The sequence below is a fragment of the Anomaloglossus baeobatrachus genome, chromosome 4 (assembly GCF_048569485.1).
Source record: "Anomaloglossus baeobatrachus isolate aAnoBae1 chromosome 4, aAnoBae1.hap1, whole genome shotgun sequence".
NCBI lineage: Eukaryota > Metazoa > Chordata > Amphibia > Anura > Aromobatidae > Anomaloglossus > Anomaloglossus baeobatrachus.
The window spans coordinates 3,946,366-3,964,288 of NC_134356.1; the positions used below are offsets into that span (position 1 = coordinate 3,946,366).

At 56.5% G+C, this 17,923-nt stretch overlaps 1 protein-coding gene across 1 annotated transcript in view; it reads right to left on the reverse strand.

Annotated features, from left to right (window-relative positions):
• Positions 1–1,497: 1,497 nt before the first annotated feature.
• Positions 1,498–17,923, reverse strand: part of ABCC9 (ATP binding cassette subfamily C member 9) — a 132,811-nt gene continuing 116,385 nt past the window's right edge. The window contains exons 17-23 of the mRNA XM_075342467.1: positions 17,723–17,853; positions 14,596–14,674; positions 13,107–13,215; positions 12,776–12,879; positions 12,409–12,542; positions 3,894–3,956; positions 1,498–1,788 (exon numbers count right to left, since the gene is read on the reverse strand). Coding sequence (XP_075198582.1) covers positions 1,651–1,788; positions 3,894–3,956; positions 12,409–12,542; positions 12,776–12,879; positions 13,107–13,215; positions 14,596–14,674; positions 17,723–17,853 — 758 coding nt within the window. The 3' untranslated portion in view covers positions 1,498–1,650. The remainder of the gene's footprint in view (positions 1,789–3,893; positions 3,957–12,408; positions 12,543–12,775; positions 12,880–13,106; positions 13,216–14,595; positions 14,675–17,722; positions 17,854–17,923) is intronic.

Below are 17,923 nucleotides of genomic sequence, written 5' to 3' on the forward strand. Positions count from 1 at the left end.
TATACAGAGATACATGATAAGATCCTGTCTGCAGCCACCACTAGGGGGAGCTCCCTGTATACAGAGATACATGATAAGATCCTGTCTGCAGCCACCACTAGGGGGAGCTCCCTGTATACAGAGATACATGATAAGATCCTGTCTGCAGCCACCACTAGGGGGAGCTCCCTGTATACAGAGATCCATGATAAGATCCTGTCTGCAGCCACCACTAGGGGGAGCTCCCTGTATACAGAGATACATAAGATCCTGTCTGCAGCCACCACTAGGGGGAGCTCCCTGTATACAGAGATACATGATAAGATCCTGTCTGCAGTCACCACTAGGGGGAGCTCCCTGTATACAGAGATACATGATAAGATCCTGTCTGCAGTCACCACTAGGGGGAGCTCCCTGTATACAGAGATACATGATAAGATCCTGTCTGCAGCCTCCACTAGGGGGAGCTCCCTGTATAGAGAGATACATGATAAGATCCTGTCTACAGTCACCACTAGGGGGAGCCCCCTGTATACAGAGATACATGATAAGATCCTGTCTGCAGCCACCACTAGGGGGAGCTCCCTGTATACAGAGATACATGATAAGATCCTGTCTGCAGTCACCACTAGGGGGAGCTCCCTGTATACAGAGATACATGATAAGATCCTGTCTGCAGTCACCACTAGGGGGAGCTCCCTGTATACAGAGATACATGATAAGATCCTGTCTACAGTCACCACTAGGGGGAGCCCCCTGTATACAGAGATACATGATAAGATCCTGTCTGCAGCCACCACTAGGGGGAGCTCCCTGTATACAGAGATACATGATAAGATCCTGTCTGCAGTCACCACTAGGGGGAGCTCCCTGTATACAGAGATACATGATAAGATCCTGTCTGCAATCACCACTAGGGGGAGCTCCCTGTATACAGAGATACATGATAAGATCCTGTCTGCAGCCACCACTAGGGGGAGCTCCCTGTATACAGAGATACATGATAAGATCCTGTCTGCAACCACCACTAGGGGGAGCTCCCTGTATACAGAGATACATGATAAGATCCTGTCTGCAGCCACCACTAGGGGGAGCTCCCTGTATACAGAGATACATGATAAGATCCTGTCTGCAGCCACCACTAGGGGGAGCTCCCTGTATACAGAGATCCATGATAAGATCCTGTCTGCAGCCACCACTAGGGGGAGCTCCCTGTATACAGAGATACATGATAAGATCCTGTCTGCAGTCACCACTAGGGGGAGCTCCCTGTATACAGAGATACATGATAAGATCCTGTCTGCAGCCACCACTAGAGGGAGCTCCCTGTATACAGAGCAGTCAGTTGGCTTACAGAATCTGCAGACCCGTGCCATGTTCTCCCCATAGGATCAGCACCTTCTCCTAAAATGCTCTGTGCTGCTGTGGACTCTGCTCTGTCTCCCTCTCCGCATAGGATAAGCACCTTTCTCTCCTGACACGCTCTGTGCTGCTGTTGGATGCAGTAATCGGAGGCGGTTGTGATTAACCCTTTATTGTCAGTGCGGTATAAATGCGAGATGTAGAAATTGTCGCTTCTTCTCATGCGATTTATAAATAGAAAATATAAACACTTTATATAAAAAGCTATAAAATTCCTCGGTGCGGGGGGGGGGCGGTCGGGGGGAGGCGTCACATGTCAGCCCGGACAAAGGAGGCGAAGACCCCGTCCTCCTGGGCCAGCAGACTCTCCGGAGTGTCGTATTCCAGAATGTTCCCCCGACGCATCACGATCACCAGGTCTGCGGTGAGGATGGTGTGCACCCGATGCTGCGGAGAGACAGGCAGGTTACCAGAGGACAGAGCTGCGGGGCATGCTGGGAGCAGTAGTGCTGGAACGGGATATGCTGCAATCATATATCTCTCCGGAATTCTCCTCCCCTCATGTGGCCTCACATGAGAGAAGCTGCAGCTGCATCCCCCTCCTCCCCTCACAGAGAAAAGCTGTAGCTGCATCCCCCTCCTCCTTCACAGAGAAAAGCTGCAGCTGCATCCCCCTCCTCCCCTCACAGAAAGAAGCTGCAGCTGCATCCCCCTCCTCCCCTCACAGAGAAAAGCTGCATCCCCCTCCTCCCTTCACAGAAAGAAGCTGCAGCTGCATCCCCCTCCTCCCCTCACACAGAGAAGCTGAAGCTGCAACCCCCTCCTCCTCTCATACAGAGAGAAGCTGCAGCTGCAACCCCCTCCTCCCCTCACACAGAGAGAAGCTGCAGCTGCAACCCCCTCCTCCCCTCACAGAAAGAAGCTGCAACTACAACCCCCTCCTCCCCTCACACAGAGAAGCTGAAGCTGCAACCCCCTCCTCCCCTCAAAAAAAGAATTTGAAACTGCATCCCCCTCTCCTCCCTCACAGAGAGAAGCTGCAGGTGCATCCCTCTCCTCCCCTCACAGAGAGAAGCTGCAGGTGCATGCCTCTCCTCCCCTCACAGAGAGAAGCTGCAGGTGCATCCCTCTCCTCCCCTCACAGAGAGAAGCTGCAGGTGCATGCCTCTCCTCCCCTCACAGAGAGAAGCTGCAGGTGCATGCCTCTCCTCCCCTCACAGAGAGAAGCTGCAGGTGCATCCCTCTCCTCTCCTCACAGAGAGAAGCTGCAGGTGCATGCCTCTCCTCCCCTCACAGAGAGAAGCTGCAGGTGCATCCCTCTCCTCCCCTCACAGAGAGAAGCTGCAGGTGCATCCCCACTCCTATGTTGAAAGAGAAAAGATAAAAGCTACAGCTGCATTCCACTCCTCCCCTCACAGAAAGAAGATGGGGGAGGAGGGGGATGCTGCTGCAGTTTCTCTTCTGTGAGGGGAGGAGGGGCGGTGCAGCTATAGTTTCTCTGTTCTGTGTGGGGAAGAGGGGGGGTGAAGCAGCAGTTTCTCTCTGTGAGAGGAGGGGGATGCAGCTACAGTTTCACTCTCCTGTGAGGGGAGGAGGAGGATTCGGCTGCAGTTTCTCTCTTTTGTGAGGGGAGGAGGGGCATACAGCTGCAGTTTTTCTCTTCTGTGAGGGGAGGAGGGGTATTCGGCTGCAGTTTCTCTCTTCTGTGACGGGAGGAGGGGGATGCGGCTGCAGTTTCTCTCTTTTGTGAGGGGAGGAGGGGGATGCGGCTGCAGTTTCTCTCTTTTGTGAGGGGAGTAGGGGGATGCGGCTGCAGTTTCTCTCTTTTGTGAGGGGAGGAGGGGGATGCGGCTGCAGTTTCTCTCTCCTGTGAGGGGAGGAGGGGGATACAGCTGCAGTTTTTCTCTTCTGTGAGGGGAGTAGGGGGATACAGCTGCAGTTTTTCTCTTCTGTGAGGGGAAGAGGGGGATTCGGCTGCAGTTTCTCTCTTTTGTGAGGGGAGGAGGGGGATGCGGCTGCAGTTTCTCTCTTTTGTGAGGGGAGTAGGGGGATGCGACTGCAGTTTCTCTCTTTTGTGAGGGGAGGAGGGGGATGCAGCTGCAGTTTCTCACTTCTATGAGGAGGGTGGATGCCATTGCAGTGTCTCTCTTCTACCTGCGGGGTTATTGTTACACCAGCCCTAGGGCGAGGGCCCCTGCATGCAGCGGGGCCCGGAGGGTCAGTCAGGAGCTCCGTACCAGGCAGCCAGCAGCGGTCACGACCTGACTGATTCTACTTGTGACTCTTGACCAGGAAGGTAAAGAGACCATCCGGGTTGGAGAGCAGAGTTGTCGCAGAGTCGCTTTCTATCAGAATTCCCTCGGAAAAGACTAACACCAGATCCGCAGCCAAGATGGAGGACACGCGGTGCTGGAGCGCAGAGGAGAGACACAAGAGACAGAGAAGAACAGGTGAGAGGGAAGAGACAGAGGTGTCGATCAGCGGGTTCACACCGGAGACCCCTGGACGCCCCCAAACTCGCCGTCTACCCCGGACACAGCCCTGATACTTACTGCAATAGTGACCACCGTGCGGTCAGCGAACGCCGTCATCACCACCTTCTGCAGAATGTTCTCCTGTGCAAGAAAAGAGACGAGAATTAGGAAAGGTCACATCCGACCCTGACCTCAATCATGGATTCACCCGACCCTGGAGGCACCGAGGACTCAGGTGGAAAACCACAGACAAGCCTCAGAAGATCGCCGCCTCCAGGGCTCAGGTGGAAAACCACAGACAAGCCTCAGAAGATCGCCACCTCCAGGGCTCAGGTGGAAAACCACAGACAAGCCTCAGAAGATCACCACCTCCAGGGCTCAGGTGGAAAACCACAGACAAGCCTCAGAAGATCGCCGCCTCCAGGGCTCAGGTGGAAAACCACAGACAAGCCTCAGAAGATCGCCGCCTCCAGGGCTCAGGTGGAAAACCACAGACAAGCCTCAGAAGATCGGCACCTCCAGGGCTCAGATGGAAAACCACAGACAAGCATCAGAAGATCGCTGCCTCCAGGACTCAGGTGGAAAACCACAGACAAGCCTCAGAAGATCACCGCCTCCAGGGCTCAGGTGGAAAACCACAGACAAGCCTCAGAAGATCACCACCTCCAGGGCTCAGATGGAAAACCACAGACAAGCCTCAGAAGATCACCGCCTCCAGGGCTCAGGTGGAAAACCACAGACAAGCCTCAGAAGATCACCGCCTCCAGGGCTCAGGTGGAAAACCACAGACAAGCCTCAGAAGATCACCGCCTCCAGGACTCAGGTGGAAAACCACAGACAAGCCTCAGAAGATCGCCGCCTCCAGGGCTCAGGTGGAAAACCACAGACAAGCCTCAGAAGATCGCCGCCTCCAGGGCTCAGGTGGAAAACCACAGACAAGCCTCAGAAGATCGGCACCTCCAGGGCTCAGGTGGAAAACCACAGACAAGCCTCAGAAGATCGCCGCCTCCAGGGCTCAGGTGGAAAACCACAGACAAGCCTCAGAAGATCGCCGCCTCCAGGGCTCAGGTGGAAAACCACAGACAAGCCTCAGAAGATCGGCACCTCCAGGGCTCAGATGGAAAACCACAGACAAGCATCAGAAGATCGCCGCCTCCAGGACTCAGGTGGAAAACCACAGACAAGCCTCAGAAGATCACCGCCTCCAGGACTCAGGTGGAAAACCACAGAAAAGCCTCAGAAGATCACCGCCTCCAGGACTCAGGTGGAAAACCACAGACAAGCCTCAGAAGATCGCCGGCTCCAGGGCTCAGGTGGAAAACCACAGACAAGCCTCAAAAGATCGGCACCTCCAGGGCTCAGGTGGAAAACCACAGACAAGATTCAGAAGATCGCCACCTCCAGGGTTCAGGTGGAAAACCCCAGACAAGCCTCAGAAGATCGCCGCCTCCAGGGCTCAGGTGGAAAACCACATACAAGCCTCAGAAGATCGCCACCTCCAATCGATTACGATAACTATTAAGCCAAGCTCACCGACGTGGGATTCAGGATCGAGATAACAGAACAGCCCAAGATTAAATTATATATGTTTAATCGCCGTAAGGGCACACTAGATACTACAATATATACAATATGGAATTTACAAAATATATATATTTATATATATGTCAGAGTACATTTACAGATAAGACGTGGTCACAAACAGAGTCAGATCAAGCAGTTACCTTATGCGTCTGGCCACAGGGGGGGGCGCCGTTCAACCAGGGTTTCATGGACTTCCTCACATGTGTATAGTACGCATGACCCCCAAGTAAAGACAAGCCAAGAATGCCCACATTGTCTTTATCAAACTGGCTACAATCCATGTCCCCTCCCACCTAGAGACCTCGCAGGGGTGTACTGCCCCACCCCTGTCCTGAGTCTAAAATAATATCCCAAAGTGAATATGATCCGCAACTCCGGACTGGGAGGTCCGATCGGGACAGTACTGGTGTCATCAGATCCATCTGTGTCCCCTCTGCATACTGAGTCCAAGCACGACTCCTCTACCGGACTCCTGCTCGCAGTTCTCTGTAACTCGCCGCCCAGGGTGCAACAAAGAATTCAAGGGTATGAAGAGATGCAGCTTGGAGTCCCAATTTTAACGATGTAGTGGGTGTATGGATCAGACGAACGGTAATATCATAACTGTGTATGACGTTACGGAGTCAGGAATATGAACTCCTGGTGGGAAAGAGGGTCCGGGATCCCTTTGAAGCTTCTCAACGTTTTCCACTTTCCCACCCACTCCCTTGATGAATGGACATATCCCCCCAGGGGGGTCTTCCTCTGGCTTGGCAGTGTAATTGGATTTTGACACTTTCCCAGTTGCTGACTTCTGGCAAAGCCGGTTGTGTGTTCTTCTGGCTGAGGTGCAAGGGGGGTAAGTTGGGGATATGCACAGTGACAGCCAACTGACCTCTGTCATAACTCTAATAATATATTTCAGCATAATCCTCACAGGTGCCTCCAGGGCTCAGGTGGAAAACCACAGACAAGCCTCAGAAGATCGGCGCCTCCAGGGCTCAGGTGGAAAACCACTGACAAGCCTCAGAAGATTGCCACCTCCAGGGCTCAGGTGGAAAACCCCAGACAAGTCTCAGAAGATCGGCGCCTCCAGGGCTCAGGTGGAACACTACAGACAAGCCTCAGAAGATCGCCACCTCCAGGGCTCAGGTGGAAAACCACAGACAAGCCTCAGAAGATCGCCGCCTCCAGGGCTCAGGTGGAAAACCACAGACAAGCCTCAGAAGATAGCCACCTCCAGGGCTCATGTGGAAAACCACAGACAAGCCTCAGAAGATCGCCAGCTTCAGGGCTCAGGTGGAAAACCACAGACAAGCTTCAGAAGATCGCCGCCTCCAGGGCTCAGGTGGAAAACCACAGACAAGCTTCAGAAGATCGCCGCCTCCAGGGCTCAGGTGGAGAACCACAGACAAGCCTCAGAAGATCGCCGCTTCCAGGGCTCAGGTGGAAAACCACAGACAAGCGTCAGAAGATCGGTGCTGTCAGGAAAAGGGGGGAGGAAGTGGAAGTTACACCCGACAGAGCACGTGACTCGCTCTCTAGCGCCCCTCTTATAGTCAGGCCAATTATGGAATTGCCCGACAAAAAGCAAGGAGGCCGCTATTCTACTATGCCGATGAATGAAGGGTTCCCCGTGAGAGTAAGGTATATATTCCCCCGACTTCTGCGGGCGAAATATATCTAATCCTCCCAGATCTCACTGGTTGCCCTACAATGATCCTTGGCATAAACTCGCTGCCACCAATCGATTACGATAACTATTAAGCCAAGCTCACTGACGTGGGATTCAGGATCGAGATAACAGAACAGCCCAAGATTAAATTATATATGTTTAATCGCCGTAAGGGCACACTAGATACTACAATATATACAATATGGAATTTACAAAATATATATATTTATATATATATGTCAGAGTACATTTACAGATAAGACGTGGTCACAAACAGAGTCAGATCAAGCAGTTACCTTATGCGTCTGGCCACAGGGGGGGGCGCCGTTCGACCAGGGTTTCAAGGACTTCCTCACATGTGTATAGTACGCATGACCCCCGAGTAAAGACAAGCCAAGAATGCCCACATTGTCTTTATCAAACTGGCTACAATCCATGTCCCCTCCCACCTAGTGACCTCGCAGGGGTGTACTGCCCCACCCCTGTCCTGAGTCTAAAATAATATCCCAAAGTGAATATGATCCGCAACTCCGGACTGGGAGGTCCGATCGGGACAGTACTGGTGTCATCAGATCCATCTGTGTCCCCTCTGCATACTGAGTCCAAGCACGACTCCTCTACCAGACTCCTGCTCGCAGTTCTCTGTAACTCGCCGCCCAGGGTGCAACAAAGAATTCAAGGGTATGAAGAGATGCAGCTTGGAGTCCCAATTTTAACGATGTAGTGGGTGTATGGCTCAGACGCACGGTAATATCATAACTGTGTATGACGTTACGGAGTCAGGAATATGAACTCCTGGTGGGAAAGAGAGTCCGGGATCCCTTTGAAGCTTCTCAACGTTTTCCACTTTCCCACCCACTCCCTTGATGAATGGACATATCCCCCCAGGGGGGTCTTCCTCTGGCTTGGCAGTGTAATTGGATTTTGACACTTTCCCAGTTGCTGACTTCTGGCAAAGCCGGTTGTGTGTTCTTCTGGCTGAGGTGCAAGGGGGGTAAGTTGGGGATATGCACAGTGACAGCCAACTGACCTCTGTCATAACTCTCATAATATATTTCAGCATAATCCTCACAGGTGCCTCCAGGGCTCAGGTGGAAAACCACAGACGACTCAAAAGATCGGTGCCTCCAGGGCTCAGGTGGAACACTACAGACAAGCCTCAGAAGATCGCCACCTCCAGGGCTCAGGTGGAAAACCCCAGACAAGCCTCAGAAGATCAGCGCCTCCAGGGCTCAGGTGGAAAAACCACAGACAAGCCTCAGAAGATTTCCACCTCCAGGGCTCAGGTGGAAAACCCCAGACAAGTCTCAGAAGATCGGCGCCTCCAGGGCTCAGGTGGAACACTACAGACAAGCCTCAGAAGATCGCCACCTCCAGGACTCAGGTGGAAAACCCCAGACAAGCCTCAGAAGATCGGCGCCTCCAGGGCTCAGGTGGAAAACCATAGACAAGCCTCAGAAGATCGGCACCTCAAGGGCTCAGGTGGAAAACCACAGACAAGCCTCAGAAGATCGCTGCCTCCAGGGCTCAGGTGGAATACCACAGACAAGCCTCAGAAGATCGGCACCTCCAGGGCTCAGGTGGAAAACCACAGACAAGCCTCAGAAGATCGGCACTGTCCCTTATAAACTCCCGTATACAGAGCTGAAACAGCTCGTGGGCTGAAGCGGCCATCATTAAGAAGAGGGGCGGCACCTCCAAAGACAGCGAACGGTCGTCCCGCCCATCCACCACTGAAACCCTCCATCCTCCTGCTACGCTGCTGCACCTGGATCCTGCCCTTGCCCCACAGCACGTGCATTTTCCCCTTTCCAGCTACACTCTGACTACTAATGCTGCACTTTGCCTCCTCCTATTCTTCTGCTGCATCCTGCCTCCTCTGCTGCACTCTGCCTCCTCCTCAGCTGCATTCTGCCTCCTTCTGTTCCTCTGCTGCACTTTGCCTCCTCCCGCTCCTCTCCTGCACTCTGCCTCCTCCTCTGCTGCACTTTGCCTCTTCCTCTGCTGCACTCTGCCTCCTCCATCTCCTCTGCTGTACTCTGCCTCCTCCATCTCCTCTGCTGTACTCTACCTTCTCCTCCTCTGCTACATTCTGCCTCCCCAGCTTTTGAACTCTGCTTCCTACTCCTCTGCTGCACTGTCTCCTTCGCTGCCTCCTCCTTCTGTTGCACTCTGCCTCCTCCTCCGCTGCTGCACTCTGCCTTCTCTGCATTATAACTCCTTTTCTGCTGCTACACTCTGCCTCCTACTTCTGTTGCACTCTGCCATCTCCGCTGCCTCCTCCTTCTATGGCAGGCTACCTCCTCCTGCTCCAGTGCTGCACTCTGCCTCCTCCTCTGTTGAACTTTTCCTCTTCCGCCTCTGCTGCACTCTGCCTTTTCCTTCTGTTCTACTCTGTCTCCTACTGCTCCGCTGTTGCACTCTAGCTCCTCCACTGCTGCACTCTAGCTCCTTCTTCTCCTTTGTTGTACTCTGCCTTGTCCTCGTCTGCATTCTCCTCTGCACCCTTTCTCCTCCTCCGCTACATTCTGCCTCCTCTGCTGCTGCACTCTGCCTCCTCCTCTGCTGCTGCACTATGCCTCCTCCTCCATACTCTGCCTCTCCTTCTGCTACTGCACTCTGCCTCCTCCTCCGCTACTGCACTCTGCCTTCTCCTCCTCCGCTGCTGCACGCTGCTGCACTCTGCCTCCTCCTCTGCTGCTGCGCTCTACCGCCTTCTCCGCTGCTGCGCTCTGCCTCCTCCTCCGCTGCTGCGCTCTGCCTCCTCCTCCGCTGCTGCGCTCTGCCTCCTCCTCCGCTGCTGCTGCGCTCTGCCTCCTCCTCCGCTGCTGCGCTCTGCCGCCTCCTCCGCTGCTGCGCTCTGCCTCCTCCTCCGCTGCTGCTGCGCTCTGCCTTCTCCTCCGCTGTTGCTGCGCTCTGCTTCCTCCTCCGCTGCTGCGCTCTGCCTTCTCCTTCACTGCTGCGCTCTGCCTCCTCCTCCGCTGCTGCACTCTGCCTCCTCCTCCTCCGCTGCTGCTGCACTCTGCCTCCTCCTCCACTGCTGCTGCACTCTGCCTCCTCTTCCGCTGCTGCTGCACTCTGCCTCCTCCTCCGCTGCTGCACTCTAGCTCCTCCTCCGCTGCTGCACTCTAGCTCCTCCTCCGCTGCTGCTGCACTCTAGCTCCTCCTCCGCTGCTGCACTCTAGCTCCTCCTCCGCTGCTGCACTCTAGCTCCTCCTCCGCTGCTGCTGCACTCTAGCTCCTCCTCTGCTGCTGCCCTCTAGCTCCTCCTCTGCTGCTGCCCTTTAGCTCCTCCGCTCCGCTACATTCTGCCTCCTCTGCTGCTGCACTCTGCCTCCTCCTCTGCTGCTGCACTATGCCTCCTCCTCCATACTCTGCCTCTCCTTCTGCTACTGCACTCTGCCTCCTCCTCCGCTACTGCACTCTGCCTTCTCCTCCTCCGCTGCTGCACGCTGCTGCACTCTGCCTCCTCCTCTGCTGCTGCGCTCTACCGCCTTCTCCGCTGCTGCGCTCTGCCTCCTCCTCCGCTGCTGCGCTCTGCCTCCTCCTCCGCTGCTGCTGCGCTCTGCCTCCTCCTCCGCTGCTGCGCTCTGCCGCCTCCTCCGCTGCTGCGCTCTGCCTCCTCCTCCGCTGCTGCTGCGCTCTGCCTTCTCCTCCGCTGTTGCTGTGCTCTGCTTCCTCCTCCGCTGCTGCGCTCTGCCTTCTCCTTCGCTGCTGCGCTCTGCCTCCTCCTCCGCTGCTGCACTCTGCCTCCTCCTCCTCCGCTGCTGCTGCACTCTGCCTCCTCCTCCACTGCTGCTGCACTCTGCCTCCTCCTCCACTGCTGCTGCACTCTGCCTCGTCTTCCGCTGCTGCTGCACTCTGCCTCCTCCTCCTCCGCTGCACTCTAGCTCCTCCTCCGCTGCTGCACTCTAGCTCCTCCTCTGCTGCTGCTGCACTCTAGCTCCTCCTCCGCTGCTGCACTCTAGCTCCTCTTGCTGCTGCACTCTAGCTCCTCCTCCGCTGCTGCACGCTAGCTCCTCCTCCGCTGATGCTGCACTCTAGCTCCTCCTCCGCTGATGCTGCACTCTGCCTCCTCCTCCGCTGCTGCACTCTAGCTCCTCCTCCGCTGATGCTGCACTCTGCCTCCTCCTCCGCTGCTGCACTCTAGCTCCTCCTCCACTGATGCTGCACTCTGCCTCCTCCTCTGCTGCACTCTAGCTCCTCCTCCGCTGCACTCTAGCTCCTCTCGCTGCTGCACTCTAGCTCCTCCTCCGCTGATGCTGCACTCTGCCTCCTCCTCCGCTGCTGCACTCTAGCTCCTCCTCCGCTGATGCTGCACTCTGCCTCCTCCTCCGCTGCTGCACTCTAGCTCCTCCTCCACTGATGCTGCACTCTGCCTCCTCCTCCGCTGCTGCACTCTAGCTCCTCCTCCGCTGATGCTGCATTCTGCCTCCTTCTCCGCTGCTGCACTCTAGCTCCTCTCGCTGCTGCACTCTAGCTCCTCCTCCGCTGCTGCACTCTAGCTCCTCCTCCGCTGATGCTGCATTCTGCCTCCTTCTCCGCTGCTGCACTCTAGCTCCTCTCGCTGCTGCACTCTAGCTCCTCCTCCGCTGATGCTGCACTTTGCCTCCTCCTCCGCTGCTGCACTCTAGCTCCTCCTCTGCTGCTGCACTCTAGCTCCTTCTCTGCTGCTGCACTCTAGCTCCTCCTCCGCTGATGCTGCACTCTGCCTCCTCCTCCGCTGCTGCACTCTAGCTCCTCCTCCGCTGATGCTGCACTCTGCCTCCTCCTCCGCTGCTGCACTCTAGCTCCTCCTCCACTGATGCTGCACTCTGCCTCCTCCTCCGCTGCTGCACTCTAGCTCCTCCTCCGCTGCACTCTAGCTCCTCTCGCTGCTGCACTCTAGCTCCTCCTCCGCTGCTGCACTCTAGCTCCTCCTCCGCTGATGCTGCATTCTGCCTCCTTCTCCGCTGCTGCACTCTAGCTCCTCTCGCTGCTGCACTCTAGCTCCTCCTCCGCTGATGCTGCACTTTGCCTCCTCCTCCGCTGCTGCACTCTAGCTCCTCCTCTGCTGCTGCACTCTAGCTCCTCCTCCGCTGCTGCACTCTAGCTCCTCCTCCGCTGCTGCACTCTAGCTCCTCCTCTGCTGCTGCACTCTAGCTCCTCTCGCTGCTGCACTCTAGCTCCTCCTCCGCTGATGCTGCACTCTGCCTCCTCCTCTGCTGCTGCACTCTAGCTCCTCCTCTGCTGCTGCACTCTAGCTCCTCCTCCGCTGCTGCACTCTAGCTCCTTCTCTGCTGCTGCACTCTAGCTCCTCCTCCGCTGCTGCACTCTGCCTGCTCTTCTGCTGTGTCGGTTTGGCAGGTTACTCACGGTCGCCATGTCGATGGAGGCGGTGGCTTCGTCCATGATGAGGATGCTGCTCTTCCGGACGAACGCTCGGGCCAAGCAGAAGAGCTGTCTCTGCCCGACGCTGAAGTTCTCGCCGCCCTCGGTGACCATGGCGTCTGCAGAGAGAAGACAAAGATTTGTTGCCAATCATCAGGGTGCAAGAGAGTGACGTGTGCGGTCCTGGTGCCCTGGAGTGGGGTCCGTGCGCCCTGCGCATGGAGGCGCCATTTTCTCTCTGCGGATCGCCAGACGTTGGGGCCGCTCTCCTCATGGTTTATGTCTTCATGAGTCCGCCGCTTCTATTCCTTTAAATGGAGAAGTGCGCAGCTCATCCCCTCCTCCCACATACCTAGACCCCCCGGCAGCGCCTTCACCAGGTTCTTCAGCTGCGCGATCTCCAGCGCTTCCCACAGCCGATCGTCCGTGCACTTACACTCTGGATCCAAATTTAGCCTGAAACAAAAGGGCCAACAGCGGTCACAGCAGCACAGAGGAATGCTGTAAAGTGGCGAAAACACAACATTCCTGTTGCGGCAGCTTAGCTTAAAGGGCCGGCGTCAAACGGAGCAGAGCCGGAACCCCCTCCATGACCCCACATAATACGACCGCGAGCAGAGATCTGGAGGCTGCGGATGGGATATTGGGCGATACCGCGCAGCCCCTCCGCCGGCCGCACCCACCGTATGGAGCCGCTGAACAGTATGGGGTCCTGCAGGATGATGGACAGGCGGGAGCGCAGCGTGTGCAGCGGGAGCTTCGAGATGTCCATCCCGTCAATGATGATTTTACCTAAAAAGACGAAACAATAACCAGCCGTCCGATATTACCAGACCTGCGGGTGCTCCGGACCCCCAGCACAGATTGGCCCCATGCAGGAGCCCCTGGGGGTCTGGGGATGAGCAGGGTCCTGTGTAAAATCGGGTGCACAGTGGAGGAAACCTGCGGCCACATAATGCGGGGATGATGGAACGGGGCCCAGGGTGCAGGAGGGGAGATGATGAGGCAGCACTGGGGGGCTACTTCCTGCCTGGTCCCCATAATGGCGGGGATAAAGGCACGGGGCCCAGGGTGCAGGAGGGGCGATAAGGCAGCACTGGGGGGCTACTTCCTGCCTGGTCCCCATAATGGCGGGGATAAAGGCACGGGGCCCAGGGTGCAGGAGGGGCGATAAGGCAGCACTGGGGGGCTACTTCCTGCCTGGTCCCCATAATGGCGGGGATAAAGGCACGGGGCCCAGGGTGCAGGAGGGGCGATAAGGCAGCACTGGGGGGCTACTTCCTGCCTGGTCCCCATAATGGCGAGGATAATGGCACGGGGCCCAGGGTGCAGGGGGGGCGATAAGGCAGCACTGGGGGGCTACTTCCTGATCAGTCCCCATAATGGCGGGGATAAAGGCACGGGGCCCAGTGTGCAGGAGGGGCGATAAGGCAGCACTGGGGGGCTACTTCCTGATCAGTCCCCATAATGGCGGGGATAAAGGCACGGGGCCCAGGGTGCAGTGGGGGCGATAAGGCAGCACTGGGGGGCTACTTCCTGCCTGGTCCCCATAATGGCGGGGATAAAGGCACGGGGCCCAGGGTGCAGGAGGGGCGATAAGGCAGCACTGGGGGGCTACTTCCTGCCTGGTCCCCATAATGGCGGGGATAAAGGCACGGGGCCCAGGGTGCAGGAGGGGCGATAAGGCAGCACTGGGGGGCTACTTCCTGATCAGTCCCCATAATGCGGGGATAAAGGCATGGGGCCCAGGGTGCAGGAGGGGCGATAAGGCAGCACTGGGGGGCTACTTCCTGATCAGTCCCCATAATGGCGGGGATAAAGGCACGGGGCCCAGGGTGCAGGAGGGGCGATAAGGCAGCACTGGGGGGCTACTTCCTGATCAGTCCCCAGGAGGAGGCGATGATGAGGCAGCAGGGGGGCCGGTTCCGGCAGGGGCCCCATAATGGGGGGAAGATGGCATGGGGCCCCAGGGTGCAGGAGGGGCAATGATGATGCAGCAGGGGGGCGGTTCTGGCAGGGGCCCCATGTGGTGGGATCCCCCGGCTGTGATCTCGCCTCATTATCCTCCCGATCGTCTGCTGATGCTGCCACCTCTGCCCCGCAGACCCCACATTGCCCAGGCCAGCTCCTCACTACTACCCCACTATGGATCCCAGCTGCGGAGCGACGCACCATCAAAGATGTCCACCATCCTGAAGAACGCCAGCGACAGGGAGGATTTGCCGCTGCCCGTGCGCCCGCAGATGCCGACCTGGGGGGAGAAGGAAGCGAACAGTAAAGAAGAAGCCCCCCATAAAGCCCAATTACTACACACTCCTCCGGGGCAATCTGTGCGCTCCGCTCCTCTGCTCATCTATGTGTCTCCATGGTTACCGACCACACACAAGCCCTGTGTAGCCTGATCCCAGTGAGGTCAGACGTAACCATGGTGACACATCACCCTGCACAGGACCTGTGAGTGAGGTGAGATGTAACCATGGTGACACATCGCCCTGCACAGGACCTGTGAGTGAGGTGAGATGTAACCATGGTGACACATCGCCCTGCACAGGACCTGTGAGTGAGGTGAGATGTAACCATGGTGACACATCGCCCCGCACAGGACCTGTGAGTGAGGTGACATGTAACCATGGTGACACATCACCCTGCACAGGACCTGTGAGTGAGGTGAGATGTAACCATGGTGACACATCGCCCTGCACAGGACCTGTGAGTGAGGTGAGATGTAACCATGGTGACACATCGCCCTGCACAGGACCTGTGAGTGAGGTCAGATGTAACCATGGTGACACATCGCCCTGCACAGGACCTGTGAGTGAGGTCAGATGTAACCATGGTGACACATCGCCCTGCACAGGACCTGTGAGTGAGGTGAGATGTAACCATGGTGACACATCGCCCTGCACAGGACCTGTGAGTGAGGTCAGATGTAACCATGGTGACACATCGCCCTGCACAGGACCTGTGAGTGAGGTGAGATGTAACCATGGTGACACATCGCCCTGCACAGGACCTGTGAGTGAGGTGAGATGTAACCATGGTGACACATCGCCCCGCACAGGACCTGTGAGTGAGGTGAGATGTAACCATGGTGACACATCGCCCTGCACAGGACCTGTGAGTGAGGTGAGATGTAACCATGGTGACACATCGCCCTGCACAGGACCTGTGAGTGAGGTGACATGTAACCATGGTGACACATCGCCCCGCACAGGACCTGTGAGTGAGGTGAGATGTAACCATGGTGACACATCGCCCTGCACAGGACCTGTGAGTGAGGTCAGACGTAACCATGGCGACACATCGCCCCGCACAGGACCTGTGAGTGAGGTCAGACGTAACCATGGTGACACATCACCCTGCACAGGACCTGTGAGTGAGGTGAGATGTAACCGTGGTGACACATCGCCCCGCACAGGACCTGTGAGTGAGGTGAGATGTAACCATGGTGACACATCGCCCTGCACAGGACCTGTGAGTGAGGTCAGATGTAACCATGGTGTCACATCGCCCTGCACAGGACCTGTGAGTGAGGTGAGACGTAATTCTGGTGACACATCACCCTGCACAGGACCTGTGAGTGAGGTGAGATGTAACCATGGTGACACATCGCCCTGCACAGGACCTGTGAGTGAGGTGAGATGTAACCATGGTGACACATCGCCCTGCACAGGACCTGTGAGTGAGGTGAGATGTAACCATGGTGACACATCGCCCTGCACAGGACCTGTGAGTGAGGTGAGATGTAACCATGGTGACACATCGCCCCGCACAGGACCTGTGAGTGAGGTGACATGTAACCATGGTGACACATCACCCTGCACAGGACCTGTGAGTGAGGTGAGATGTAACCATGGTGACACATCGCCCTGCACAGGACCTGTGAGTGAGGTGAGATGTAACCATGGTGACACATCGCCCTGCACAGGACCTGTGAGTGAGGTCAGATGTAACCATGGTGACACATCGCCCTGCACAGGACCTGTGAGTGAGGTCAGATGTAACCATGGTGACACATCGCCCTGCACAGGACCTGTGAGTGAGGTGAGATGTAACCATGGTGACACATCGCCCTGCACAGGACCTGTGAGTGAGGTCAGATGTAACCATGGTGACACATCGCCCTGCACAGGACCTGTGAGTGAGGTGAGATGTAACCATGGTGACACATCGCCCTGCACAGGACCTGTGAGTGAGGTGAGATGTAACCATGGTGACACATCGCCCCGCACAGGACCTGTGAGTGAGGTGAGATGTAACCATGGTGACACATCGCCCTGCACAGGACCTGTGAGTGAGGTGAGATGTAACCATGGTGACACATCGCCCTGCACAGGACCTGTGAGTGAGGTGACATGTAACCATGGTGACACATCGCCCCGCACAGGACCTGTGAGTGAGGTGAGATGTAACCATGGTGACACATCGCCCTGCACAGGACCTGTGAGTGAGGTCAGACGTAACCATGGCGACACATCGCCCCGCACAGGACCTGTGAGTGAGGTCAGACGTAACCATGGTGACACATCACCCTGCACAGGACCTGTGAGTGAGGTGAGATGTAACCGTGGTGACACATCGCCCCGCACAGGACCTGTGAGTGAGGTGAGATGTAACCATGGTGACACATCGCCCTGCACAGGACCTGTGAGTGAGGTCAGATGTAACCATGGTGTCACATCGCCCTGCACAGGACCTGTGAGTGAGGTGAGACGTAATTCTGGTGACACATCACCCTGCACAGGACCTGTGAGTGAGGTGAGATGTAACCATGGTGACACATCGCCCTGCACAGGACCTGTGAGTGAGGTGAGATGTAACCATGGTGACACATCGCCCCGCACAGGACCTGTGAGTGAGGTGAGACGTAACCATGGTGACACATCGCCCTGCACAGGACCTGTGAGTGAGGTCACATGTAACCATGGTGACACATCGCCCCGCACAGGACCTGTGAGTGAGGTGAGATGTAACCATGGTGACACATCGACCTGCACAGGACCTGTGAGTGAGGTCAGATGTAACCATGGTGACACATCGCCCCGCACAGGACCTGTGAGTGAGGTCAGATGTAACCATGGTGACACATCGCCCCGCACAGGACCTGTGAGTGAGGTGAGATGTAACCATGGTGACACATCGCCCTGCACAGGACCTGTGAGTGAGGTGAGATGTAACCATGGTGACACATCGCCCTGCACAGGACCTGTGAGTGAGGTGAGATGTAACCATGGTGACACATCGCCCTGCACAGGACCTGTGAGCACACAGTAGAGTCCCTGTGGATGATGGGGGTCACCTTCTGGCCCGGTTTGATGTACGCCTTCACGTGTTTCAGCACCGGCTTCAGGTTGCTCTCGTATCGCACGCACAAGTCGCTGATCTGGATCTCTCCGGTCTTCGGCCAATCGTCCGGTACCTGCTGCGGATCTGGAATCACAGCACATCAGCACAGAGGATTTAAGAGGAGGAGACCTCACCCACCGGGCACAGCGAGACC